A 15,279-nucleotide genomic window follows, 5' to 3' on the forward strand; every position below is an offset into this window, starting at 1 on the left:
ACCGTTAAAAATTGCGTAACCGTGTGAAACATTTTGCTCGGTTAAGTGGCGTCAGTGACGTCCAGATGGCCAGAGGAGAACTGGCACCCCGACTGTGTCTGGTTTCTCCTAAGGTTTATTTTTCTCCATCACGCCCTGATGGAGTTTTGGTTCCTTGCCACTGTCGCCTTTGGCTTGGCTTGCTCAGTTGGGGACACTAAAATTATGATTAAAGTTATTCAACTAATTATACAAAAAATGTATGAATTAGGTTTTATTTAATTCTATAAACTATAATACTGATATGCCAACATTGTCGCTATATGATAAATTAAAATAAGCTGATAACATCACTGTTTTCTCCAGTACGACTGTACAGCCAAATCTAATTTTGTTGCAATATTATCCTGTTTGACACTGTGAAGCTGCTTTGACACAATCGTGATTGTAAAAGCGCTATATAAATAAAGTTGATTGATTGATTGAACGTGCTTTGAATTTAGTTGTAATATATTTTTGCACCACTAGAGACCGCCAGAGCGCTCCCAGACATTTGTAATATCCACAAGAAGAAGTCATGACCAGCTTTCTAACATGAAGTGGGCAAAGAAAAGTACAGCGTGGGAGCACTTTAAAATTGAGAGTGACGGGGGCAAAATGCAAGTATTGCAATGCAGTCCTTCCCGCATTTTTTCAGGCTATCAGTCGCTCCGGAGTATAAGTCGCATCAGTCAAAAAATGCGTCATAAAGAGGAAACATAATGTCGCACTGGACTATAAGTCGCATTAGGGCAGAAGCAGAGCGGGAGCCGCGCGCGCTGTGCATAACGGATCAGAAGAAAGAAAGTTTGAAGTGACAATCTTGTGAGGGACTAGTGAAAAGCAGAGGTTACTTTAACTGTAATGAAGAAAACAAAAAAAAGCTAATCGCAGACTGAAAGCAAGATGGCCAGAGCTGAAGGAACGAGTCCACAGATGCTTGAACTCTCTGCCGGGAAAGGCTCAGCTACGCGAGTCAAACGCTGTGTGAATCATTCTCGGCTGCATATTTTACTACATGCCCTAATCATGCAGGCGCCCTCGCGGCCACTTGCATTGATCGTGAACTGGAGCGCATCTCATCCTAATTTAACGAAACGCAGCGTAGGCCTCACAGACATGAAATATATCTTAAGAAAGCTTGAAATGTCTTTTAACAATTTAAAACGAAAAGAAATAGGCTACTCTCTGATTATGTAATCCATGATGTGCATTTCTCTCTATAGGCGCGTTCACTACGGAGATGGCGGTCGTCAAATTATCGTCAATAATAAACTAAAAATAATAACCCTGACGCACACTATGGTTAACCGAGTATTAACTGCTAAGGGCCTCGGTTAACGGTTAATGAAAAACTTGAAAACGTGCAGCCCTACTGTTTAATGTACAACAAGAGGTACAAGTATAAATATCATCTAACTATTACACTTATTGCAAAGAAAATACTGCTGTTTTTACAGTGTAATTAGAATATATAGTTATTTTCACTTAGTGCGAATTGTTGTGATGAAGATTGCATATTAATAATGTAATTGATTAAATGTTACTTTGGGTACTCTGATGTAGGGTGCTATTTTTAGATGCATAATGTGGTGTCATTTATCTGTTCAATATTAACTATAGAAAAGGCAAACAAAAGAAAAATAATCAGCTCACACTTGGCCTAATATTTTGTCATGCACCTGTCATTTTGGTGTTTTTGTGTGTGCACATGTAAGCATTAATCAGACTAATGTATAATACATTCTCTTAATGTGGCTCATTAGCATTGTGGACAAAATATGCCTAGCTTTTACTGTCATTAAGATAGCATATGTGGGGTAGGGCAAAAGTGAAAGTTGAAAGTGGTGGTTAGTGCTGTAATGCTGTCTCTATTCACATGAGGCTCAGTGGCTCTGTCTGCACACCGGAGAGGAAGAGTCTGTCTGTGTGGCTCTAGAGAGGAAGAGAGAAACACAGAGAGAAAGGGACTTTAATGAGTCCTTGTAATAGGTGTCCCAGTAAACAGGCTTTGGCTACTGTTATCTGCAGGCTAATGATGTCTGGCGCGCTATTCAATTAGGACAGGAACAAGGTCACTAACAGCTCAGGCCTTAAAGAGTTTAATGCCGCCCTTGCCACTAGACTTCCACTTCATTAGTCTGAGTTGAGTCCAATAAAAACATCAGCCGCTGGAACACAGGCCACAGCCGCATGCTACTTTCAACTCTATTTGCATGCGTTCTGCTTTAAAGCCGCACTTGGCTACTTTTGCTCTCGGGGTCCCCCTACAGTTTGGAAAAAATAATGTCCTCAACTACTGTCGTAAGAGCTGTCATCCTACAACAGGGGATGCCATCGCGCATGCATTTGTTGACATGACAACCCTGATAGCCCTGAACTAGTGATGCGCGGGTCGTCTCATAACCCGCGGACCCCGTATGTCTATTTAATGGTCGCGGGTGCGCGGCGGGTTGTAAAAATATATACAGTGGTGCGGTGCGGGCCAAATAACTTCATAAAAGCGTCCCGCGGGTCGGTGCAGCACTAACAGTTCCCCTGAACACTGCAAGAGGTGTTCTTCTGGCGGCGAGTGTGAAATGTCTTCATCCCAGGTACAGTCAGTGGCATATGTTTCAGCATGTCATATGAATATAATTTCATGGGTTTTATTTTTTTCAAACGCCAAATAATCACGATGCTCACGTTTACAAGCCAGTGTCATTATAGTTGTCTATTGGTTACCGTTTTACAGAATCTATATGATACTTCAGTTCAATGTTTGAGTGGTAGCTCACCGTAACAAGCAGGACAGCATCGGTCGGGCACGCCTCCTTCAGCTCACGCCGACAAGCAAACGCTGGTCACATGTTGATTCTCGTCCTGCCTTTAATCACATCACTTTTTCGTTTCCTCTTATTGCTTTCCTCCAACAAAACCTTTTCTTTCTTATTTGTCTGTGCTGCTTCGGACATGACTATATTATCCGACGAACAAAGTTGGGCTCGCACGTCCGAATGTAAGGAAGTGTGTGTGTTGGTGGAAGTGACGTATATGCCGTAAAGCAGTCGAATTTTGTAGTTCTTTTTTTTTCTCGGGTTACTACCCGAAACCCGAAGTTTAAAAGTACGATTAAAAACGATACAGACCCCATCAGGCTATGGCAGACGTGTTATTCAACCTATTGTAAGTCGATTTATCATCACAAGAGTCTTAAAAAATATATTATGAAGGTTGAAAAGTTACCTAGTGCTGATTTAAGTTCAAATGCTCTGTGTCTACTGACCGTCTTGCTGTGATTCTCATGTTTTGACAGAGTCTGTGTGAGCGGGTGTGTTCTCTGCATCTTTAATAAACAAACAGTTTTGATTTATTGAGTTGATTGTCTGCTATTCACACTTGATTCATCGCTAGTTTGAAATAGCTCCTCGTGGTCAAATTGATGTTTTCATGCTGAGGGACTTCCATTAATTTATCAAATTTGCTTCAGTTAGAGCTTCTGCCAAATATTTAACAAGAAAATTTGCTCTGTTTTAGGCTTAACATCAATGAATTAATCTCAGCTTTGTAAAAAAAAAAAAACACATAGTTCTTACGGACAACACATGAACCAACTACAAATGATGTATGCATTTTTGGCCTTTAGAAATTAAAATGCCCTCAAGCTTTTCAGAACTGCATACTTTATTCAAACAATAAATCTTCCGCTATTGCTGGAAGAAAGAAAGTCAAATGTTCAAAATGTTGGGGTCAGTATGATTTTTTTAAATATAAATTAATACTTTTATTAAGGTGGGATACTTTAAATTATTCAAAATTGACAGTAAGATATTTATGTTACAAAAAAAAAATCTGTTAAATAAATGCTAAATAAATGTTATATTCATAAAGGAATTCTGTCAGTGTAAGAATGATATTCATTCATTCTATTTCTGTTCATCAATGTATCATGGTTTGAACAAAAAATAGCTGAAATCTGTTTTCAACATTAATAATAATAATAATAATAATAATAATAATAATAATAATAATAATAATAATAATAATAAATGTTACCCGAGGAGCAAATGGGCATTTATAATGATTTCTGAAATGCAGAAGACTGGAGAAGTGATACTGGAAATTCAGCTTCAATCACATACATTATGTTTCATTATATTAAAATAGAAAACTCTTATTTTGCATGTCTGAAAACATTTCACAATATTACTGTTAATTAAATTTAAAGGTGCTGTATGTAAATTTTTCAATTTACTAAAACTAAAAAAATATATATAAAAAAATACCATCATATTTCTTTTGCTTATATTTAGGAAACATGCTAAATCCACCTACCTGTTTCTCTGAAAACCAAGGCTACAGCCAGTTATTCTTCTTTGAAATTTGCATTTTTGTTTTGTTCATCAACTTACAGTGTGGCTTTCATTGTCATTTGTGCTCGCTCCCGTTTCATGTCTTCAAACTTGCAAACCACGTGAGTCTGATGAGGAGAGGCGAGGGAAACAAAGCTCTCCAATATATTTTGAATTTGGACTGCAGAAATTTTGACCACTAGATGTGAATCCTACATACTGCACCTTTAACATACCGTGTGTGTGTGTGTGTGTGTGTGTGTGTGTAAATCTGAGCCTCATTGGTCCGTCAACGCTCGTCAATGTCAAAATATTTGATAAAACCAATCAGAGTAGGCGGGCTTTATGGTCACACAGAAACTGCTGAGGCTGAGCGCAAATTTTAGTAGCGCAACTCAACGTCAAGTAAGATAAATATAAGCAGCTAAACTAAATATTCATGTTTGACATGTTAATTCAGAAATATTAAACAAAAGAAAAAAATAAACTTTTGTCTAATTTCGCCATTTTTAACTGGAAATATGCCTATGTGATTCATGTAGGCCTTAACGAACAAGAAATATTAACAAAGCCATTTTCATCAGATTAGGCATAAGATTAATACTGAATGTGTATATATTGTAAATTAATATCATTATATTTGTAACATTCAGTAAATAAAAAAACTCAGCATTTTTTTAGCCTGTATTGGGCATTAGTAATGAATGTGTTCATATTGTGAATTTAATAAACTTAAAACTTTTAATAAACAGTAAATTAATGTGTCTAAGAAAATTATTTATGATACATATAAATATCAGTATGTTAATATGTAAACCATATGTTTACTTTATTTACTGACAAAAACGGAAAAACTATATTAGTCAAAGCTCAGCATTATGAGGGGAAGAGACAGGGTAATATAAAAACAGAGAAAAAGAGAGATGTGGACATAAGAAAGACAAATAATCTACTGCCCAGTGACATGGTCCAAAAATTGGGCTGTTTTTCTGCAATGGGACCAGGACGACTGATCCGTATGAAGGAAAGAATGAATGGGGCCATGCATCGTGAGATTTTGAGTAAAAAAGTCCTTCCATCAGAAAGGGCATTGAAGGTCTTTCAGCATGACAATGATCCTAAACACACTGCCCAGGTAACGAAGGAGTGGCTTCGTAAGAAGTATTTCAATGTCCTGGAGTGGCCTAGCCAGTCTTCAGATCCCAACCCCATAGAAAATCTTTGGAGGGAGTTGAAAAGCCGTGTTGCCTAGTGACAGCCCCAAAACATCACTGCTCTAGAAGAGATATGCATGGAGGAATGGGCCAAACTACCAGCAACAAAGTGTAAAAACCTTGTGGCGACTTACAGAAAACATTTGACCTCTGTCATTGCCAACAAAGGGTAAATAACCAGTGTTGTGCAAGTTACTTCCAAACTGTAATATATTAAAGATTACTTATTACTGCTATTTAAAAGTAATTCTTTACATTACAATATTACTGTCTAAGAATTGTAATGCGTTGCATTACTCTTGTATTACTTTTGAGTTACTTTCACCAAAATAACTACAGAAGTAGCTCTAAACATTCTTAAATATAGGCTACCACAGAGCATTTTACATCCAGTAGAAGGCGATATGATGAACCATGAGTGTGATGTGACAACACCGATAATAACGGTATCTGGGCTTTTAAATCACTAATTCTATCTAACCGAAAGGCATTAATAACGGGAGCGGATGCAAAGCGAGTGCTTTCAATGAATTCCTATGAAAGTTATTCTTCCATATGGACTGAAAACGCGCCAGTGCGCGCACACCGTGAATGACAGCTCGTCAGTAAATGCGCGCTCTGTGCGGCCAAGCAGATTTTAGTTTTGGTTTAAAATTAGCTTATTATTCTTAATGAAAAACACAACACAATGACAAACTCCCTTTATTAGTCGCTTTTACATTTCATTTTGAAACCAAATCTTCCGCGATCATCTGTCAGCTCAAGATCTGTCTCCTGCAGCGACGCTTATTTGGATCATGCTTCGACACCTTCAGTGTTTATTTGAACGGCCTGTTCTCTAACTGAACTAAATTACATTATTACTATAAAAAAAATCAAAACCACGGTGTGCAGTAGTCTTATTCTGTCATCTTCACCCAAGTGTTTAGTTCAGCAGCGCGCCTCGTCTCTCGTCCGTTCTTCGACGCACTCGCCGTTGTGCTATTCTTTTAAACGACAGAGCCTTTAAACCTTCTTTAGCCACTTTTCCACTGGCCAGCGCGAGCACAGAGGCTGAAATAATGCGTGTGGCACTTCTGTAAAATCCGCCCTAAACACGCACTGGACTATGTCACACAATAGGCTATACAAATGTACACCAGCAAAAGGGAGATGAATAAAGTAAATCGCTTTACAAATATATCAGAAGCTGTCATTTAGTCTTTATTTACTAACCTGGACACCACGCGGCTATTGACTGACCACGAACAGGTAATAACGAACAGGTAATATAAAAAGCATTTTTCATTCGTTAATATATCGCTATTTTTTTTCCTTTTCCGTTTTCTTTTTTTTGGGGGGGGTGTGTGGGTAGCACAAGCGTTACTGTAAATGTACAGAGTAAAATATTACTGAAAATTCATTAGTAATGCCTTACACTACTGCGTTACATCAAAAAGTAATAAGTTACTGTAATGTATTACTTTTGTAATGCGTTACTCTCAACACTTTATATAACAAAGCATTGAGATGAACTTTTGTTATTGACCAAATACTTATTTTCTGCGATAAGTTGCAAATAACTCTTTAAAAATCAAAAAATGTATTTCCTGGATTTTTTTCCTAATCCTGTCTCTCATAGTTGAAGTGTACCTATGATGAAAAAAAACAGGCCTCTCATCTTTTTAAGTGGAAGAACTTGCACAATTGATGGCTGACTAAATATGTTTTTGTATGTATGTATGTATGTGTGTGTGTATATATATATATATATATATATATATACACATACATACATACATACATACATACATACATATATATATATATATGATGTTGGCAGAATTTGTTTTAGGCCAACAGCAGTTTCCCAGGAGGTGCTGCTCACTGACACACAACTGTCCTTCGCTAACCTCCCATTTGCATTCATCGACTCACATGCTTTCTCTCTCTTTGTCCGTTTTTTTTTTCTGTAGGAGCTGGTGGGAAGTAACCCTCCGCAGAGGAACTGGAAGGGAATAGCGATTGCACTGCTTGTTATTCTGGTCATCTGCTCTCTGATCGTCACCTCTGTCATTTTGCTGACTCCAGGTAAGCAGCCTGGGAGCAAAGGCCCCGGGGCCACAAGCCTCTAGGCCATAGTGTACACACACATGCACACACACACACACACAATGCTGTTAACAAATCAGTTTCAAGTGTCTACATACAGGTGTACAATTCTATTAAAGCCGCAGCCTCTCATGTTACTGCATCCTGCCAGAACACATTGAATGTTTTCCAAAACATATTGGCTTATACCTGGAAGTTTTTGATTGGGTGATATTTTGTAACATGACCATGTGAACATAATAAACACTTAGAAGGTGCTGGACACATCCAATGTGGCTAAACAACACAAATGTAAAGTACTAGTAAGGCAACAGCAACAGTAATTAATTACACTTCTAGTTGTATTGCTTTTCTATTACACCCCAAATAAGTGGTACTTATTTACTTCTCAAAATTCTAACTTCATATGTGCCTCTTTGGGAATTGTATAGTATATTTAAATTATATTTAGTTCATATTTATTTAGACAGAATCATAATTTCTATACATTTCCACTGAATTATGTGATCTGCTAGCACTGCTGTCTCGCTGTGTTTTCACTTCCTATGATCGCTGTTATGACTTATTTGCTGCATACAGTATATGACACTCATATTAGGTATTCTTAGAGAAATGCTACGCAGGTGCTGTGATTTGCTTATTCTAAAATCCATCATTCTCATTAAATGACCAAAATAAAAATTTGATTGCAATTGGAAGTTATTACAGACACTCAGTATTGTGTCACAGTGAGATGAGTTAAAGCATAGTATAAATCTCATTAATTGTAGCTTGATGCTAATCGTAGCTATAACCCAGAGCAGTTTACCCAGATACTATTATATTTCATGGTGTATGTTTTCTAAAGAGTTAATGTAAAATCATAAGACAATGACAATAGATGGGTATAATAATAATAGTAATTCATTACATTTATATAGCGCTTTTCTAGGCACTCAAAGTGCTTTACATAGAAGGGGAATCTCCTCAACCACCACCAATGTGCAGCACCCACTTGGTTGATGCGACGGCAGCCATATTGCGCCAGAATGCTCACCACACACCAGCTGATTGGTGGAGAGGAGACCAATTAAGCCAATCAGGAGAAGGGATGATATATCAGGATCAAAGAGATGCGAATGGACAAGCCACGTAATGCCACAACTTACATTTGACAATGATGTTTCCATTTTCCAAACTATCTTGTAGCTTGATGCAGTGATGCCACGTGCTTGTGTTACTGTTAAAGATTACAAAAAAATAAATAATCTAGGAATGATTTGATTTTTATATTTCAAATCAGTACACTGTAAAAAAAAAATATTGTTAGTTTAACTTAAAAACTTGAAGGACAACTCCGGCGAATTTTTACGTTTATCTTGATCGTTATATCTTTGTGACTACAGTGTATAGAAAAAAAAAACGAACCGGATTGTTGCTTGCAACACGGAGTTATTACAGTTAATGCCCAGAGCCCCCCCTCAGCTAAAACGGCAGCTTTGGGGGCATACATGTAAAGGGTGTCTTTGTGCCTCTTAACAGACACAAAATGCAATTAAAATGTCTGTCCAACATGAACAGGTCCCTTACATGACAACGAGATGCGTTTAGCCACTTAGCCATTGTTTAAATTCACCTGTTTTAGGCGGCTAGCTGTGTCTCGCGCTGAAGTCCCGTGGGAACGCAGCGGTAGCCGGAAAAACAGTCCAGTGGGGAAGAGCGTCGTGTGTATGAAGAGGCTCTGCTCATCGGCTCGTCAGTTCTCAGTATTGAACGTGTCCGAGAGAAATAGTTTTCGATTCTGTACTGCTGATCCGATGAGGAACGCTGCTCGTTCAGTTACTCGCTCCTGCTCAGTATCAGCTGCTCAGAGTTCATCAGATCTCTCAGCAAAACATGTCTTAGTTCAGTGAACGGTTGGAGTTACAACATATAATTCAAGACATTAGTTTATTTATATTCGGAGGGACTGTCACTCATGTCAGAAAGTGAGTAACTAAAGTAACGTGTGTGGTCAGCGCTGATTTGAGGCGTGAATCATTTAGAACGATTCAGTCCGATTTGGTGAACTGGTTCGCCCGGTTCACTAAAAAAAGAACGATTCGTTCATGATCGGACATCACTAGAGTGATGATCCGATCGGGCTCACGAGTGAAGAAGAAATTGTTCGCGTTTGTGCCTTTCCGAATTGTATAAATTTGCACTGAACACTTGACTAACTTACAAAGACACAACACAGCCGGGCCGGTTGAAGAAAAATGCCATTCTGTGGTCGAAGACGGGTGCAACCACTGTGGAGGTAATGTACACTTTATTTATCCTTCCATTTTGGCACACCCGGCTTGAGAAAAGATGTGCAGTAATTTAAAATAATCTCGTTGTCATGTAAGGGACCTGTTCATGTTGGACAGACATTTTTTTAATTGCATTTTGTGTCTGTTAAGAGGCACAAAGACACCCTTTACGTGTATGCCCCCAAAGCTGCCGTTTTAGCTCTTCATGCCAGACTGGGGAGAGAAGAGCTTTAATAATGTAAAATATGGGAAAAATAATCAGTTTATTTATTTATTTATTTATTTATTTATTTATTTATTTATTTATTTATTTATTTATTTATTTATTTATTTATTTATTTATTTATTTATTTATTTATTTATTTATTTATCAAGCATGAAAACACATATATTCCACCCCAAAAACAAAATCAAGACTTTGTGAAAGGGCATATTAGGACACCTTTAAGTAGTAATTTGGCTACTAAATACTATTTACAGTTTAGGATATACCCGCATTGAGTCAAATGCAGACGATGCATCTGAATGTAAACATCTCATCAAAGTATACTATTTCAGTGCCTTGTTTTACTTGTTATTATTATAGTACAGAGAACACTATTCAATAAAGTGTTATTTTTGACCCACAGACAAAATCAGCTCTTCTCTGCCATTGAAATAGTAAAAGAAGCATCCATACCATAAAGAACAGGATTAAGCTCTCAGCACTGGAGGAAGTACCATATTTAAGTGCAGTTTGTACATGGGCAGTGAAGCCTGTTACTGGGCAATATAAATCTCTGCATTCCCTTGTGCTCTGAAAGCCATTAAAATCTTCCAGCCGTGGTTTAATTAGTGTGCTGTGAATGCTGGTTTGCCTACACTAAGCTAGCAGGTAGAGTCTTTGAGAAACTAATTGAGTAGTTTTGTCTGTAGTGTTTGTGTTGTTTTAAACATTTACATATTTCTCTAATAATAAGTTCAGTGTAAAATATTTTAATGGGAGCCTCATATCGAGATAAGACACTTTGATTTGTTTTCTGCTTGTGTGTGTGTGTGTGTGTGTGTGTGTGTGTGTGTGTGTGTGTGTGTGTGTGTGTGTGTGTGTATTATTTTATATACACTGATCAGGCATAACATTATAACCACTGACAGCTGAAGTGAATAACACTAATTATCTTGTTAGTGGATATGTTAGGCAGCAAGTGAACATTCTGTCCTCAAAGTTGATGTTTTAGAAGCAGGAAAAATGGCCAAGTTTAAGGATTTGAGCGAATTTGACCAAAGTGTGATGGCTAGATGACTGGGTCAGAGCATCTTCAAAACTGCAGCTCTTTTGCACACCTTCAGGGGTCTAGTAGAGTCCATGCCTCGACGGGCCAGGGCTGTTTTGGCAGCAAAAGGGAGACTCGGGAGACAACACAATATTAGGAATAATACGTAATATGATCGTTGTATAGTTTGTGAGGACCAATGTGTATAATGACGTAAAAATGGTTTATGATGACACTTCGTGTGTCCTTGTACGGTATAAAACCATTACACCTATGAAGAGTCCCTGTATCGCGTGTGTGCGTAGTGAGTGTGAGTGTTGTCACAACCTCTTCTGTCCGTTTGGACACCTTGTCTCGCTGCAGACTTTCACTTCACGCCTGTCCTCTATCTAAACTGGAGCAGAAAACAGTTTAGGTAGTCAGGCTAATAGACCAGCGAGAATGAGCACAGGCCGTAGAGACAGAGCAGGTGGGATCTCTTGCTGGAGTCCTGACGCCACTCCAAAACTGCAGGACAGGACATAGGACAGGTCTCAAAGATCTCTATAGACTCCTGCCTGTAAACCAGGTCACTTATATAATACACAATATGAGGCACATTGCAAATAATCCTATTCTTGACGTCAGTATGACACCATTTGCAACCCATTTTACTTCCGCAATGTGACATTTCAGAGTGAAACAGGATGTTTGATGACAAAAACATGTAGGGTGGGATTTGTATCTATCTTATAATTGATTGGATTATGTGAAGTGTTTTTAGATTATGGTTATTGGATGGGGAGAAGTTAGAAAAGCAAGAGGGAATGGCGACTTTAGGAAAATAAATCTTTAGAGGTGGAAAGTTTTGAAGTTTCATTTTTGATTTAAATTGCAAACTTTATTTTTTTCTCTTTTAATTATTGTGCATGATAAATCATACTGAAGACAAGGAAAAAAAGGCTATTTATGATTTTTTTTCTTTTGTTTTATTCAGCAAGAATGCATTATAATGATCAGTGAATGTGTTTTTACATTTTTACAAAATGTTTCTTGCGCAGCAAATCATGAATTTCTGAAGGATCATGAGACACTGACGACTGGAGTAATACAGTGTTTTTTCAGTCGCAAACAAGCATTTGTCCAATCAGTTGTCACATTTTTAAAACTCTAAACACAATTAGCACAGCATCAGTCTTTGGTGGCCATACCTTTCACACATTCCATGTCATTTTACACAATATGCAGTGAGTGAACACATTACCACAATGCTTACATCAGACAACCTCCCAACAAAATGATGGATTGTTTTTTTTAGCATTTAGGAATGTTAACACACAATATCCCACATTAGCAAACACAATATTCCAAACCTTAGATACAGTGTAAAAACCTCTGCTTCTACAATGATATCAGTTAAAAAACAATATGTCAGCTGTAGGCATGTGCCGATATCAATTTTTCATGTTGCGATTAATTGATGAAGTTTTATCACGATATACGATATTATCACGATATTGAAATAAGTTGCAAAAAAAAGTGTTGCCATAGCATAACAGCTTTAAGAACTATTTTTGTAAGAACAAAAATAACTGAATATTTAAATACAATAATGCACCAAAAATATATACAGCTCTGGAAAAAAAATTAAGAGACCCCTCTTGAGAAATCAATGTTATGTGGTCTCTTGATTTTTTTCAGAGCTGTAAAAGTACAATTTTCAAACAGATTAAAGTGCAAAAGAATTAGGCTATAAAGAACAACAGGTAGGCTTACAAATTACAATAAGGTCTCATTATTTGATGCATTAACTAAGATTGAGCAATAGCTACATTTGGTACAGAAAGTATAATGTTTTTGTTAATGTTAGTTAAGAAATACTGATCATTGTTAGTTTTATCTTAGGTCCATTAAAAAAGTTATTTTGATTTTAATGTTATTAAAATGTAACTAAGAAATTAACATAGAATGATTAATTCTTTATAAGTATTTTTCATTGTCAGTTTGGTAATAATGAATTAACATGTTAACTAATGAAGTCGTATCTCAAAGTTTTACTGAACAATAACAAATAATTAGAACAGTTCTAATTATTAGGGTATGTTGTAGTCCAGATTAAAACATAAAAATGTTTAAATTTGAAAATAAATAGCCTATTAAGTCTTTAAGTATTAAGTATTTGGTGCTGTGATGAACAACATTGAGATTACAAAAACGAATGGCTGTTTTAAAAACTACACGCGTTTTTTTTGTTTGTTTGCTGGTTTCCGGGGTAACCGGCTGCATTCTGCAGTTCATCAGCGCCCTCTGCTGTCACTGAGCGGCACTTCAGCAGCACGTCTCCTTCAGTCATGTGCAAACACACGTTGGACTTGTTTATATCTGAGTGCGTGGCAGAATACAGCGGTGTTGAGCATTTATTCCGTTGATGGGCAAAGTATTCTTGAGTGCATTATAAAAAAATTATAAATTGTTAATAAATTATTATTTACGATATTTTAAAGTGCCCACGATAACAATATCGTGCATATTCATTATCGTGATAAATCGCATTAATCGGCACATGTCTAGTCAGCTGATAATAAACAAAAAAATTAATAATTGACACACAGCTGTGTTAGGGGTTAACAGCTTATGACCCAGGACCAGTAGTGAAGAAATGAAGACAGAGTCAGGATTGCAATTAATTAAAAGAAAAATTTACTTAAGAATAGTTTGCAGTTTCAAAAGCAGAAGCCAGCTTCAAGTCTCACAAGGAGTTCGTAGGCCACGCTCCCTCTCTCACCATCTCGTTGCCTCGCCCTGTCGTACATACAATTGTCCCAACAGTTATACCGTTTTAAAGGTCTTATCCATGTCATTACTGCAATGTGGATGGTTCTGATTGGCTCAGAGACCATGCACAGTCATGGTAAATTTCCACTCATGTCAGTTAATCTGATGCACATTTCCATAGACGTGTCACTTGTTGATGCTTTCACCCTAGAATTAGGCCCGCAGTGACCTTCCAGATCTGGTGCAGGCGCCAGCTGGCTCAGAACAACAAGTCCACCCATCTCTTAGGGTGCCCATTGTACACCTTACTGATCTGTAACATAGAATATTGCACACATACACAGATACACTGTCTCTCCAAGGTTGGAGCTAATTAAGCTCCAGTTATAACCAAAACATACTGATAGCATGTGCTTTCTTTCAGTGAGAGGGACACACAATACAGGCAATATTCATCTTGAGTCTTTAGTGTTTCAGTAAAAGGAATAAAATATAATAAATTAAATGAAAGACAAATCCATATTTCATCTCTGGAAGCTGGGCTAAGTGAGCAAACCCTGTTACTGCACTCCTGACATGTTAGGGGTGTGTGATACCTCAAAATCACAAACACATGACCTTGTCGCCAGTGTTTAGTGACACATCACACATCTCTAGGCCAGACCCTCAGTCACTCCTCAGAGACCAAATCTGCCGTGCAAAGGCAAAAGGCCGTAACTTCGTTTTTGGTCGAAAATGAGTTATTGACATTTTTGGGACTTTCAAGACCTCCTTTATCATGTGGATAAATATCGTTAGTCAATTATGTTGTTTTTTCGAGAAAATTATGGATTGTCTGAACAGTAACTTCCAAAAGTCCAGGAGAAACCAAGGCAGAAAACCGTAACAGCAGTTACCGCTCTTTGCCTTTGTTTTAGACCGCTCAAACTGAGTTACGGTACTCTGCCTTTGTTTAGCCATGCGTCTAAATTAAGTTACGGTACCGACATGCAGTTATGGTGTTCCGCCTTTGTTTTACTGTCTATTAAAGTTTGCCGCGTTTAAGTTACGGTGTAGCCTGTGTACTGTCATACATGTTTTCATAATGCAGAATATTCTCTCAGCGCGCTGTCAGGCAGTCTGGGGCTGCCCACTGCACGAGTGTGTGTACTCGAATGCAGTGACAGCGTGCGCTCACGCATACAATCAGTCGGCTAGTAACAGTTCGCAATTATATCCATATATCCTACCTTTTCTTGTAAACCTGATGAAATCCATGGCAATGAACGTCATCGGGGATGTTTAATCCACAAGCATTCTGAGAATTATTCCTACTCGTCGTTCACATCAATCTAAAAGTTGTCCT

The 15,279-nt window shown here is 37.6% G+C and overlaps 1 protein-coding gene across 4 annotated transcripts in view; it reads left to right on the forward strand.

Moving 5' to 3' along the window:
• Positions 1 to 15,279, forward strand: part of dpp6a (dipeptidyl-peptidase 6a) — a 673,440-nt gene that overhangs the window by 444,983 nt on the left and 213,178 nt on the right. For all 4 annotated transcript variants that reach the window (XM_067435535.1, XM_067435538.1, XM_067435537.1 and 1 more), the window contains one exon: positions 7,519 to 7,633. In XM_067435535.1, coding sequence (XP_067291636.1) covers positions 7,519 to 7,633 — 115 coding nt within the window. The remainder of the gene's footprint in view (positions 1 to 7,518; positions 7,634 to 15,279) is intronic.

The sequence above is a fragment of the Pseudorasbora parva genome, chromosome 24 (genome assembly GCF_024679245.1).
Source record: "Pseudorasbora parva isolate DD20220531a chromosome 24, ASM2467924v1, whole genome shotgun sequence".
NCBI lineage: Eukaryota > Metazoa > Chordata > Actinopteri > Cypriniformes > Gobionidae > Pseudorasbora > Pseudorasbora parva.